This window comes from Camelina sativa, chromosome 11 (genome assembly GCF_000633955.1).
Source record: "Camelina sativa cultivar DH55 chromosome 11, Cs, whole genome shotgun sequence".
NCBI lineage: Eukaryota > Viridiplantae > Streptophyta > Magnoliopsida > Brassicales > Brassicaceae > Camelina > Camelina sativa.
The window spans coordinates 47,997,074-48,010,868 of record NC_025695.1 but is presented as its reverse complement, the minus strand read 5'-3'; the positions used below and the strand labels follow the sequence as shown (position 1 = coordinate 48,010,868).

At 35.6% G+C, this 13,795-nt stretch overlaps 4 protein-coding genes and 2 non-coding genes across 8 annotated transcripts; 1 reads left to right on the top strand and 5 right to left on the bottom strand.

Annotated features, from left to right (window-relative positions):
* Positions 5 to 1,904, bottom strand: LOC104727082. The gene is made up of 3 exons (XM_010446087.2): positions 1,544 to 1,904; positions 1,090 to 1,434; positions 5 to 995 (listed from the first exon to the last, which is right to left on the bottom strand). Exons 1-3 carry the CDS (start codon positions 1,667 to 1,669, stop codon positions 189 to 191), a joined length of 1,278 nt encoding a protein of 425 aa, XP_010444389.1. The 5' UTR covers positions 1,670 to 1,904; the 3' UTR covers positions 5 to 188.
* Positions 2,154 to 2,227, bottom strand: TRNAV-AAC. Its single transcript has one exon. It is a non-coding gene; the product is annotated as a tRNA-Val (tRNA).
* LOC104727081 lies at positions 4,658 to 8,301 on the bottom strand. Of its 3 annotated transcripts, none has more exons than XM_010446086.2 (5): positions 7,926 to 8,186; positions 7,543 to 7,856; positions 7,168 to 7,389; positions 6,725 to 7,033; positions 4,658 to 4,863 (listed from the first exon to the last, which is right to left on the bottom strand). In XM_010446086.2, the coding sequence occupies exons 2-4, from the start codon at positions 7,565 to 7,567 to the stop codon at positions 6,726 to 6,728; spliced, it is 555 nt and encodes a 184-aa protein (XP_010444388.1). In that variant the 5' UTR covers positions 7,568 to 7,856; positions 7,926 to 8,186; the 3' UTR covers positions 4,658 to 4,863; position 6,725. The 3 variants fall into 3 exon arrangements, with proteins under 3 accessions (XP_010444388.1, XP_019087171.1, XP_010444387.1); XM_019231626.1 differs by lacking the exons at positions 4,658 to 4,863; positions 6,725 to 7,033 and adding exons at positions 5,500 to 6,014; positions 6,149 to 6,250 and having other exon boundaries at positions 7,270 to 7,389; positions 7,926 to 8,301; XM_010446085.2 differs by lacking the exon at positions 4,658 to 4,863 and having other exon boundaries at positions 6,519 to 7,033; positions 7,926 to 8,185.
* TRNAV-AAC lies at positions 8,191 to 8,264 on the bottom strand. The gene has a single exon. It is a non-coding gene; the product is annotated as a tRNA-Val (tRNA).
* On the top strand, positions 8,620 to 10,217 carry LOC104727079 (soluble inorganic pyrophosphatase 6, chloroplastic). Its single transcript, XM_010446082.2, has 6 exons — positions 8,620 to 9,007; positions 9,105 to 9,265; positions 9,368 to 9,468; positions 9,557 to 9,738; positions 9,817 to 9,915; positions 9,991 to 10,217. The coding sequence occupies exons 1-6, from the start codon at positions 8,708 to 8,710 to the stop codon at positions 10,081 to 10,083; spliced, it is 936 nt and encodes a 311-aa protein (XP_010444384.1). The 5' UTR covers positions 8,620 to 8,707; the 3' UTR covers positions 10,084 to 10,217.
* Positions 10,239 to 13,661, bottom strand: LOC104727080 (probable sphingolipid transporter spinster homolog 2). The gene is made up of 14 exons (XM_010446084.2): positions 13,492 to 13,661; positions 12,871 to 13,002; positions 12,606 to 12,707; positions 12,407 to 12,511; positions 12,244 to 12,319; positions 12,049 to 12,123; positions 11,855 to 11,957; positions 11,653 to 11,787; positions 11,489 to 11,565; positions 11,301 to 11,414; positions 11,055 to 11,174; positions 10,837 to 10,965; positions 10,607 to 10,685; positions 10,239 to 10,521 (listed from the first exon to the last, which is right to left on the bottom strand). The coding sequence occupies exons 1-14, from the start codon at positions 13,599 to 13,601 to the stop codon at positions 10,421 to 10,423; spliced, it is 1,458 nt and encodes a 485-aa protein (XP_010444386.1). The 5' UTR covers positions 13,602 to 13,661; the 3' UTR covers positions 10,239 to 10,420.

Below are 13,795 nucleotides of genomic sequence, written 5' to 3'. Positions count from 1 at the left end.
AAGATCAAATCAAATTACAGTATGTATTGAGTTTTACCAAAAAGGAATAATTACAAGTGGCAGTGAAGTTTATAACATACACTTCTTCTGCGATATGGTGAGTAGTAATGTACAAGAAAGACAAAGACCAAAAGCTTTAATTTTTTTTTTTCGTAATACATGAACTATATATATTATGTCCACATGATTTACAAGGTGAAAGGGCTTGGAGGAGGCTGAAACGTATCCTCCATTGGTATCGACATGGTTACATTTCCTGCAATCACATTTTGTGCAATGGTATCCTCAATTGGTATTGGATCAACTCGCATTACGTTCTCTGGGATAACTTTCTCTCCATCAACTTTAGCAAGAACCTCAAAATGCATTCTCATTGTCTCAGGCTTTGTTCTCCACTCTGGATACCTTAAACCTTCAAGATCTGCTTCCTTGAGCTTCTTTTCTACACCAAAACCAATCTTCATATACGTTTGAGCTCCGACATCCGCTTTCAACACCTTAAAGGAACCTTTTTCCTGAGCTTTAGGACCCAAAACAGAGGTCAATAGCTTCTCAAATCCGAGTAAGTTAGCGTTGGAGCCATTGATTGAAGTAATTGGCCACATGGTTGAAAACACTCTTGGGGAAAGAACAGTAGTCATGGCTCCGTCAACTTTGGAGAGACTGCTTCTGCCTTTAGACATGGAAGATAGTTCCACAAGTCCTGGAGCAAGACGCTTAAGTTTGAGTTTGTTGTCAGGAGATTGTGAAGTTGATGCAAGAGAAGTAGGACCAACAATGCGGAGAGAAAGAAGTGGAGTTTCTTGATCACTTGAAGCACGTCGAAGCTGTTCAGCTAAAGACAAAATTCCAGATGCAAATTCATTGGAGCTTTGATTCAAGGGAAGTGGCAAATCAATCGGATGACGCAAACTAACTGATCTAGCTCCTTTCACCGTTACAACAGCACCATCTGCTAATATAACTTTCTTCAAAACACCAGCATCCACATCATACTGCATGACATTGACATATATATCAATAAACAAAAACCAATTCCGATTTGTTCAAAACATAAACCAATGGAAAAAGCTAAGTCTTTTAACTTACAGGTAAAGAAAGGCGCATATTGTTAGCATCTTGGATCCAAAGTTCCATAGGACCAGCAAGTTGAAACGGAGCTAAAACAGGTAAGACAACATCACTAGACTTCTTCATAGGAACTAAACCATTCTCATCATCCCTGGAATCAATGGTTTGGAAAATAGGGAGATCAACGTATTCCCATCGGTTAACATCTTCAAGAAGCCTAAAGGGGAAAACTGTGTTGTCGATTTCAAGATCAAACTCATATGAAACAGCATGACCTACCAATGCATCCCTTACATCAAAACCAGAAATCTTCACTTCCTCGGATTGAAATCCGAATCCCTTTACAATTGATTCTTTCAAATCCTATTAAAAAAAAAAATCAGACATCTTTAAAAAAGAATACAGAGTAGTAATGAAACTTTCTACAGCAATATCTATAAAAATCAACAAAAAAAGATGGTAAAATTCTTACCGAGATAGCTTTAGGGTAAAGAGGATTAGACTCAGGAGACGAAATCAAAGCTGTAGAATATGGAACAATCGTGAATAAGATCAGAAACAGAGCTGCAACAACACAAACCAATGCTCTGTAACCCATTTGACCAAAGTAAATAGAAATCAAGCCCACGCCTTTAAAAAAGACTAAACCCTCCTGGAGATGTATATGATTTACGAGACTAATTGCGATTTGCGAGAGAGAATTATCACAAAGAAAGGAACGAAATTTGAGGGGTTTTGATTGCGCAAAATTAGAAGGAACCCAAATTTGGGATTTGCTGTGTTTGTATTGGTCTGAAGTTAGTACGCAGATTTAAGAAGAAGAACGTAGATGGTTCTGGAGAGTCATTTAAAATTGGGCGTGTTTGTTTTTGTTTCTCATGGAAGGAAAGAGATGATGACGTGGAGAGTACTAACCAATCAGAATGAAGAGAGTGATGTGGCGCGAGATCAAACAATTGTGTTACGTGGTTGGTGGTTGGTGCGTCACGCACGAAAACGGTTTAATTCTTAATATTAACCTAACGACGTTGTGTAGATAACTAAAGTAAAATTACGTTAATTGAAAAAAACAGAAAAAAGGAAGGCTTCGCCCGGGTTCGAACCGGAGACCTTCAGTGGGTTAGACTGACGTGATAACCAACTACACCACTAAACCATTGCGCCAAGATGTCGTCGTCAACAAATTTACTCGTTCAGTTTGTTCACAATCATAAAGCGACCTTTTATGCTTCAATTTAGGCTTTAACGGTCTGTGATTCAACAACAAGAGATGGCCTAACTGATATCTACAAGGCCCAGCCCAATAAGATACTATCTGATCTAAACCCTAATTTAAAAAGGGTTTTTTTTTAATAACTGGGATTCTCTTGGTTTATTGTTGCGAGAAGTCTCTTCATCGTCTCTTCATGGAAACCATGTCTCCCGTGAAGAATCCTTTCTGGGACGGTGTACACGCCAGTAAGATCCCTCTCTGTATCTTGCTCGACTCTAAATTGTACGTTTGTTCTATATAGAAGATTATTTTTGATCTGTGTCTCATAGTAAAAACATTTAATGGATTGTAATTGAACTTTGGATATTTCGTGGTGGGCAGAGGTGACACAGGTGTGTTCTGGGACGCGGTGGAACGGAGTTTGGACGTATTATAATATTTTAAACTTTCAACTAAATTCAAATATTTATAATAATTTAAACATTTTATACAAAATTAAATATTTATAATGTTTTAAATTTTTTTGAAAAACGTAAATATATTATAATATATTTAATATTTAAAAATTTAAATATGTTCAAATATAGAACCAAATTAAACTGTTAAATTTGAATACCTGATAAATCAAGCTTCCTGCTCATTTGTATTCAAAACATATTAGTCATATATTTATAGTGGTTATGAACCATATTCCAAAATATTTAGTCGATGTGGGATATACAGTACACATTTTCTGTAAATTAGTTTACAACTTTACATATATATAATTTCTGCATTTTTTATTCTTTCCATCTATACTAATTATAATTAATTACTATAATTTTGTTAAGGAAATAATGAAAAATCTAAACTAAATTATGATTTGTTTTTATTTAATTGTATTAAGTTGATTTGTTGTTTCCGTAAATATCTCACAATATAAAAGCAAATCAAATAAGTTTACATATATATACAATTTCGTATTTAATCTATTTTGGAAACAACAAAATCACAATCCATAAGTATTAAAGATTTCTCATTATTATTAATATTCGTAATAATTATAGGGATTAAGTATAGTAGTGGTTAATATTTGATATAATTGAAACCATTAAATACTCAGATACCAGTTTCTTTATTTATAGGGATTATACCTCTGTTTGGTGACGGAAATAACTATTCTTGAACCAATCCAAAACAGGATCCGAATATTATAAACTTGGAGTACAAACAGATCCGTGAGTTTTATTTCTTCTATTTCCGGGTTATACAGGATCCGCGTCCCGACTCGGTCGGATTTTAGTAGATAAGTAAAGGGTATTTTCATCGTTTAGTGAAATCAGAACTGTAGGTTAATTTAATTAAATTAAGTGATTCTCTAATCATTTTTAATGAAAAACCTACCAAAACAAAACAAAGTTATGGTCCAATTTGAGTCTGAGTACTTCAGCTTTAACGGTACTGTCCATTATATTTTTTTTTGTTATCTTTATCTCATTCTCTTTGCTATGTACTGTTTCAGAGACACCAGATTTATTTAGAAGAGTTAGGAATTGCGATACGTGGAACTGACAGATGACAAGTTATATTTCATCGAACGCAATTTAATTAATATAAATACTCTTATAGTAGTGAAACTATGCAACTGAGCTTATAGCTTGGATCAACAACAACATGATCGCCCACATGCATAATTTTAATACACGGACTAACTCTCAATGGAGGCTTTCAAGTTAAACAAAACCAAAAGATGAATACAAACTTATTGGCCCCTTTTGTCTTTCTTGATCTTATTGGTTTCGGGAGCTACTTTCGCCTTCCTTGATTATAGACTTACAAGTACTGCAGCGGTATCTTCCGTCTTTGATTTGCTCGATGGCGTCAGGGGTTCCAACACTGTTATCTAATATGCTGGTAGGATCATGGAAGACAATATTGTAATCACTTTTTTTCTTGATAGCTTCGATAAGACTTGTGAACTGCTCGTCTTTTCCCAAGTTTTTTGAGAGTATAATCAAATTTGCTCGCATATTTTGCTCTCTCAATGCCCAGAGAAGAGTGTGAACTGACATGTTGTGAACTCTCTCATATTTAGTTCCTGGAATAATAATTAATAGTACATCAACGGAGAGATCTAGATTAGTTAGAGAGACACACACAAACCAAAACAAAAAGAGATTTAAAAATAATAATAATAATAATAATAATAATTAATTTAATGAATNCAAAGTTATGGTCCAATTTGAGTCTGAGTACTTCAGCTTTAACGGTACTGTCCATTATATTTTTTTTTGTTATCTTTATCTCATTCTCTTTGCTATGTACTGTTTCAGAGACACCAGATTTATTTAGAAGAGTTAGGAATTGCGATACGTGGAACTGACAGATGACAAGTTATATTTCATCGAACGCAATTTAATTAATATAAATACTCTTATAGTAGTGAAACTATGCAACTGAGCTTATAGCTTGGATCAACAACAACATGATCGCCCACATGCATAATTTTAATACACGGACTAACTCTCAATGGAGGCTTTCAAGTTAAACAAAACCAAAAGATGAATACAAACTTATTGGCCCCTTTTGTCTTTCTTGATCTTATTGGTTTCGGGAGCTACTTTCGCCTTCCTTGATTATAGACTTNTTGGAAACAACAAAATCACAATCCATAAGTATTAAAGATTTCTCATTATTATTAATATTCGTAATAATTATAGGGATTAAGTATAGTAGTGGTTAATATTTGATATAATTGAAACCATTAAATACTCAGATACCAGTTTCTTTATTTATAGGGATTATACCTCTGTTTGGTGACGGAAATAACTATTCTTGAACCAATCCAAAACAGGATCCGAATATTATAAACTTGGAGTACAAACAGATCCGTGAGTTTTATTTCTTCTATTTCCGGGTTATACAGGATCCGCGTCCCGACTCGGTCGGATTTTAGTAGATAAGTAAAGGGTATTTTCATCGTTTAGTGAAATCAGAACTGTAGGTTAATTTAATTAAATTAAGTGATTCTCTAATCATTTTTAATGAAAAACCTACCAAAACAAAACAAAGTTATGGTCCAATTTGAGTCTGAGTACTTCAGCTTTAACGGTACTGTCCATTATATTTTTTTTTGTTATCTTTATCTCATTCTCTTTGCTATGTACTGTTTCAGAGACACCAGATTTATTTAGAAGAGTTAGGAATTGCGATACGTGGAACTGACAGATGACAAGTTATATTTCATCGAACGCAATTTAATTAATATAAATACTCTTATAGTAGTGAAACTATGCAACTGAGCTTATAGCTTGGATCAACAACAACATGATCGCCCACATGCATAATTTTAATACACGGACTAACTCTCAATGGAGGCTTTCAAGTTAAACAAAACCAAAAGATGAATACAAACTTATTGGCCCCTTTTGTCTTTCTTGATCTTATTGGTTTCGGGAGCTACTTTCGCCTTCCTTGATTATAGACTTACAAGTACTGCAGCGGTATCTTCCGTCTTTGATTTGCTCGATGGCGTCAGGGGTTCCAACACTGTTATCTAATATGCTGGTAGGATCATGGAAGACAATATTGTAATCACTTTTTTTCTTGATAGCTTCGATAAGACTTGTGAACTGCTCGTCTTTTCCCAAGTTTTTTGAGAGTATAATCAAATTTGCTCGCATATTTTGCTCTCTCAATGCCCAGAGAAGAGTGTGAACTGACATGTTGTGAACTCTCTCATATTTAGTTCCTGGAATAATAATTAATAGTACATCAACGGAGAGATCTAGATTAGTTAGAGAGACACACACAAACCAAAACAAAAAGAGATTTAAAAATAATAATAATAATAATAATAATAATTAATTTAATGAATTCTCTCACCTCCGGGTAAGCGAATAAATCGGATTCCAGATCTACTATATGAATTTTTCAAAGTTTCCGAGACATTATCATCAACGATCGCTACGGTCGACGACAAGTAAGGATCAATTGNATCGTTTAGTGAAATCAGAACTGTAGGTTAATTTAATTAAATTAAGTGATTCTCTAATCATTTTTAATGAAAAACCTACCAAAACAAAACAAAGTTATGGTCCAATTTGAGTCTGAGTACTTCAGCTTTAACGGTACTGTCCATTATATTTTTTTTTGTTATCTTTATCTCATTCTCTTTGCTATGTACTGTTTCAGAGACACCAGATTTATTTAGAAGAGTTAGGAATTGCGATACGTGGAACTGACAGATGACAAGTTATATTTCATCGAACGCAATTTAATTAATATAAATACTCTTATAGTAGTGAAACTATGCAACTGAGCTTATAGCTTGGATCAACAACAACATGATCGCCCACATGCATAATTTTAATACACGGACTAACTCTCAATGGAGGCTTTCAAGTTAAACAAAACCAAAAGATGAATACAAACTTATTGGCCCCTTTTGTCTTTCTTGATCTTATTGGTTTCGGGAGCTACTTTCGCCTTCCTTGATTATAGACTTACAAGTACTGCAGCGGTATCTTCCGTCTTTGATTTGCTCGATGGCGTCAGGGGTTCCAACACTGTTATCTAATATGCTGGTAGGATCATGGAAGACAATATTGTAATCACTTTTTTTCTTGATAGCTTCGATAAGACTTGTGAACTGCTCGTCTTTTCCCAAGTTTTTTGAGAGTATAATCAAATTTGCTCGCATATTTTGCTCTCTCAATGCCCAGAGAAGAGTGTGAACTGACATGTTGTGAACTCTCTCATATTTAGTTCCTGGAATAATAATTAATAGTACATCAACGGAGAGATCTAGATTAGTTAGAGAGACACACACAAACCAAAACAAAAAGAGATTTAAAAATAATAATAATAATAATAATAATAATTAATTTAATGAATTCTCTCACCTCCGGGTAAGCGAATAAATCGGATTCCAGATCTACTATATGAATTTTTCAAAGTTTCCGAGACATTATCATCAACGATCGCTACGGTCGACGACAAGTAAGGATCAATTGCAAAACCCTTATCCTCAAGATCGGACTTGATATTACCATAAACCAATTCAGGATCTAGGTGACTAAGGATTGAGACATCCTCTACGTCCCAGAAGACATTTGTGTTTCCCCCTAGCGAGAGGTTTAACAAAACAGAGACAAAGAGTCAAATCCTCCGTTACATTTTTTAAAAATTGACAGATCGAAAATTACTACGTACAACCCCAATATATACATATATAAATGTAGACCAACAACAATTCCAGCAAGAGTGAGAGATCTTACGGTAGAAATCTCTAGTGGTTCCCATCTACACAGACTGAGAGATCTTACGGTGGGATGTTTTAGTTGTTTTGCATCGACCTAGACTTAGACAGATGAACAACAATAATGCGAAATTTCTCTCAGCTTATCAAAAATTAGGGTTACTGATCTGTCTATATAATAATAAAAAAAGGCAGAGAGTAGCTTATTGGGCTAGGCCTGTCAGATGTCAAATAAGTCCAGTTGTGCGGCGTAATCCTCTGTTTGAAAGAGAGGAGCAGGACCATTGCAGCAGTATCTTGTATGCTTTGGTGGAAGGGGTCTAGCTAGCTAGACTACAACAAAACTTGCATCTAAGTGTGTAGCTAGCAGGGATCTTGTATGAAAAATATTGTAATTATTACCTTTTTCTTGCAAAGTTTGAAGAACACTTGCGACCTCCTCCTTCTCTTCATTGATGTTTCTTGAGAGTATATATAATCAAATTGGATGGTAAATATCACGGTAGCGCATCGCCCACTGAAGAATTATTATGCCGTCAAAGTAATTTACGAAAGAGATGTTTAAAACAAAGACGCAAATTAGAAGGAAAATAAGTTTCAAGAAGTTTGTATGCTTTCGTGAAGGAAGTTATCAAAAAGGGAAATCCCTAGAAAAAAAAAAAAAAGATGGCTTCGCACGGGTTCGAACCGGAGACCTTCAGTGTGTTAGACTGACGTGATAACCAACTACACCACGAAACCATTGCGTTAGACCTCAACAAATTTTGACCTTTATTAACAACATTGGTCGTATCTACTTGCCAGTACAGACTGTGTATTGTATAATAGGGATTTGTGCATCTTTGTATCCGTAACTGATCTCGATATGAAGGGTGGTAATTAACTTCAGTATCTGTTCTGATTCAAAAGTCTTGGATACGGGAATTAAAAAATGTACTAAAAAAGCAGTGTAATGAATCGAGTTGGGTATTTGGTTTATATGCATACTTGATAGTACTCCTAGTATATTCCTTCTTTAAAACATAAAAACAAAACTTTATGATTCTTGTGTCCTCTACGTGAAAAGAAAAATTAAAGGAGCTAGTCAGTGTAACGAAAGGCCACCCACTTTCTAGAGGAAAAAAAAAAAGAATTAGATCAAATCACACACACACACACAAAAAAAAGTAGATTCCTCCACGAAAATGGCAGCCACTAGAATGCTAACAACAGCTGCTGTAGCAGCATCCGCTGGCCAAACGACGACGTCATGTTTGTTCACAAATCGACCTTTTCTTCTTCCGACAACAACACGTAAACCTTACGGCTTTAACGGTCTCTGCTTCAACAACAACAAGAGATCATCATCCTTAGTGGTGAATTCTTCTAACAAGAGACCCTTTTCTTGTAATGCTATTTACAATCCTCAGGTTCAGACAATCCAGGAAGGCCAATCTGAATCCCTAGATTACAGGGTTTTCTTTCAAGATGCCTCCGGTAAGAAGGTAATAATAATTAATCTCTCTGTTTTTTACTTTTGTATCTCCTCTGATTCATATTCTCTGTGTTGATCGATTTGTTATTGATGAACATTTTGGTTAGGTATCTCCATGGCATGATATACCATTGCATTTAGGAGATGGTATTTTTCACTTTATAGTGGAAATCCCTAAAGAGTCCAGAGCTAAAATGGAGGTTGCTACTGATGAATCTTTCACTCCTATTAAACAAGACACTAAGAAAGGGAAACTCAGATATTATCCGTAAGAATAAAGAAGAGTTCAACCAGTTTTTGGCATTTGCATCATCTTGTGATGATTTGAGTAGGTAAAAGGATTTTCTTGTTTTTGGTTGTATTTACACAGTTACAACATAAACTGGAACTATGGATTGTTTCCACAAACATGGGAAGATCCAACTCTGGCGAACACTGAGGTTGAAGGTGCTTTTGGAGATAATGATCCTGGTAGGTTTAAAGGTTGTGTTTATGGATTTCTGGATGGGTTTCATTCTCTGAGCTTAGCTTGTTCTGGTTCGTATTTGTTCTGTTGTAGTTGATGTTGTTGAGATTGGCGAAAGTCAAAGGAAGACTGGTGAGGTTCTAAAGGTGAAGCCTTTAGCTGCTTTGGCTATGATTGATGAAGGAGAGCTCGACTGGAAGATCGTTGCGATTTCTTTAGATGATCCTAAAGCTCATCTTGTGAATGATGTTGATGATGTCGAGAAGCATTTCCCGGTATGATCTCAAAGAATCAAGAATTCATTTCTTAATGAACTTTTGTTTTCTGACTCGAGATGTTGCTCTCCCTTTCAGGGTACTCTTACAGCTATCAGAGATTGGTTTAGAGACTACAAGATCCCAGATGGGAAGCCTGCTAACAAGTTTGGCCTTGGAAACAAACCAGCAAACAAAGTAATATCCTTATCGACTCTTTTCCTATTTGGTTTACAGATTCTAAAGAGCTTATTCTGGTTTTTGTGTTTATAGGATTACGCTTTGAAGATCATCCACGAGACGAATGAATCATGGGCTAAACTTGTCAAGAGATCAGTTTCTCCTGGAGAACTTTCACTTTTCTGAAACAGTTTCTAGATAATCTGAGCAATGTTCTAATCCTTGAGTGACAACTTTTTCTTCTTTTTTGATGAAATTTGAACAATTGAGATGCTTTTTAGCTGATCGTACGAATGAGAAATAACATCAAGATATCATAATTATGTTCCTGAACTGAGTTGTGACTTAGACATATCAGTCTGAATCTGAAAACTTAACTAAACAACTAAGTTTCTGTAGAGAGGAACAAGGTATACAAATAAAGGTAATCATATATGTTTCATGCACATTTCTTTTGTACAAGTTTGATAAAAAAAAGATGAGAATATACCATAAAATTCTCAACAGTTACATTTGAGGGTTCTCATGCTACCTCAAGAAGAGGTGCAACGGTTGATTCTTCTCTGGTCACGACATCAGGCTCGGAATCTTCATTATATCTGTCCACACTATTCAGGAAAATCCCTGTAGAGTCACAAACGCAACAAATCATTATTCATTACTACCACATTATGAATTTTGAGTTCCTGGTGTGGCTAAAAAACCGTACCTATGGACCAAATTGCAGCAGCTGGAAAGAGAACGAATGTAAGAACAAGAGCAGTTACTCTCCAATTGTTCACATGGTCCTGCATGAGGCAAAATGAGAACATACAGAAGTCGGATACAGTGATGGCTCAAACTAATCTAGATGAAAAATTGCATTCATCTGAAGCTTAATTTGATTAAGACACTGGATTTGTGAATCAAGATTTTGTGGATACAACTAAGAAACCAAACCTGAAGAACTCCGACGAGTGGTGAGGAAGGTACATCTCCAAAGATATGGATAGAGACAGTAGACATCGCCATTGCTAGTGGTCTCAAACTTGGTTTGACACAATGGAGAACTACGAAATTCACAGGACCCTATACAACATGAAACAAATCAGAAGAAATAGAATTTGTATAACATAACAGAATCAAGTAAGTATATGAATGGTTGAAATCGAGATTACCTGTGTGGCAAAGATGAGAAGTTCACCAATAGCAAAAAAAGCTAAAAATGCATACAAGCTCTTGAAACAGAAAGCAGAAAAGCAAAATAGTGCTCCTATAAATGTTGAAACTGAAAGAAGCTGCAAAATACAGAAATAGGCGATCAAGTACTAGTTTTCCAAGATCAGAAGTTGTAGAATTTATGTTCGGAATGTGATATTTCTATCTATGTGAGGATAATTTGTCTTCCAAGTTAAGGATCTTACCTTGAAAGCATTTGAAATTGTAGCATCCATGTAATCTAAAATCACTCCTCCTGATAATGTGCCAACGATTCCGCATATAACTGTGACCCCTCCAAATATCAGATCAGCGTTTTCCTGCAATGGGATAAAGGCATCAAGTGATATACTTCTACACATGGAAACAAAAAAAAGCTCTGGTAATATTTTACCATCTTGTATATGTTATAACCAGCCTTTGGCCCCCAATATGAATATGCACCTAAAACAAAGTTGTAAGCAATATACCCTGCGAAAAAGAAAGAAACAGTTACAGGTAATCGATAAATCATACAATGACACATACTTTTAACATACGAGAAGGAAAAATGGTTACCAAGAATGTTTGTAACATAAACCTTATCAACCAAAAGCAATTTCAAATCTTTCAGGACAGATGAAAACCCATAGCTGACTGGCAAGACGTTTAAGTTATCTGTCCGGGTTTTCCCAGTATCATCTGGAGCGAAACCTGAAGATACAAGTTACATTAGAAATAGCCGAACTCCACAGGGACATAGGGTACTTCAAACACGCACCTTTCAAATGCAAGGGTTTGATAACAAAACCTAAAACAGCAAAAGGAAGCATAAGTATTGCTTCTCCCCAAAATGCTGCACGCCAAGGAAGGACATTCCCCACCTACAAGGAAACAGAAAGAGGTCACTGAAGGTGGTGTAAACCCGAACCATATAATCAGAAAATCATGACATAAATAACAAAAATGACTCACCAGTCCACCATATACATAGCCAAAAGCATAGCCTGCCGGAATGCACATGTAGAATAAAGCAAGCCACGCTGATTTCTGGTTCAAACAAAAACAAAAGTGCCTTGTGAATAATCAGCTTCCTTCCTATAGAAAATTAATTACCATCCTTCCCTAAACCATGGATCGAGAGAGAAAATATATTCCAGAAGCAACTACCTGATCATGTGGAGCATTATCGTCGATATATGGGGCAGCGAGACTGACAAATGATGCCTCACCAACACCAACAAACCTGAATAAGGTGTAAAATGGAGATGTAGATGATTTTGGAAATGTAATATGAAAGAAATAGATGAAAAGCTAATAGAACTACACCTACATGCGACAGATTGTGATGGACCAAAAATCAAAAGAAAGACCGCAGCCAAGCACAGCGAGAGTCCAGATCGATAAGCCAACCCCGATAAGTCTAAACGGATTAACACTGGAACACATAACAGAAAGATAATGAAATGTAGATGCAAATTCAATAAAATTGGTGCCTTTGCACTCAGAAGTTTGGGGAATCCAGTTCACACCTCTTTGCTAGTGAAGCAAATATAGGAGAGGCTACAAGAAGCCCAACCATGAAAGCAGATGACAGAACTCCATCTTCAAAATTGCTCAAGTTGAAATCCCCCCTGTGAAGTACAACCATGGGCATTATGACTAAAAACTAAGAAAACCCAATACCAATATCCTCAGACTATCATATGTTTTCACACAATATGGATATATAATCAGCTCCCGTACTACCTCGAGCTTAAATTAAAGTTTGATTGAAGCAAACAAAGGGGAACTTACTGAATTCCGGTGCCAGATGAACATGTACCAGTTGAGGTGCAAGTACCACGACTCCCATTGATACCATTACTTGCTATAGCTCCTCGATCTATATAATTGATTAAGTTGACAACACAAAACACAACGAGAAGCCTGCCAGAGATAAACCACATAATAAGCACAAGAATAAGAGTAACTCAATGATTATATAAGTAAACAATTACATATCCAAACCTCTCTATTTCCTCAATAGATTAACAATATAGTTAAGAGTTATACAACAACAAAAACTGCATCTCCATTCCCAATCAATAATAGCCAAATTCTTTATTCTAAGCTGAAATTATCAAATTTTTTCTCCAGAAAACTGAACTTGACTAATGTATACGCAAATGAAAACGAAAAAGATCATGACTTTATATTTCATCAAATGTTACAGAACTTCCTTAAATAGAACCAAAACCAATTAGACGACGATTTCAAGCGAAAAAACAGAAATGTTTTCCTAACTACAGTACTTTCATTCACACCATCAACTATAAAAGCTTGCTTCTTTCCAAACATATTTGCCCAATTTTTGCGAAAAAGTTAGATATTTTTGGACCTGAGAAAACAAAATGCATACAATGGAGTAAAAATTACTTTTTGGGGGTAAACCATGAAGGCTCTGTGATCTGATCCTTGAGCGAATCTGAATCCCTCTCCATGATTCTAGGGTTTTTACCACGGTCACCTTCTCCGTCAACATCCATGGGAAATGGGATAAGCTCCTCCTCCGTGGTTGTCTGTGAATTCCGAATTTTGGATATTCCATGCGTAGGGGTATTCTTGTCATAGTTCTTTGAATTAATCAATAAGTAAACAAACAAACAAACAAAAAAAAAAATACAAGTCGGTTTTCTTAAGTTTTGTTTTTTCCTCTAATTTATTTGTTTTTCCATTATTT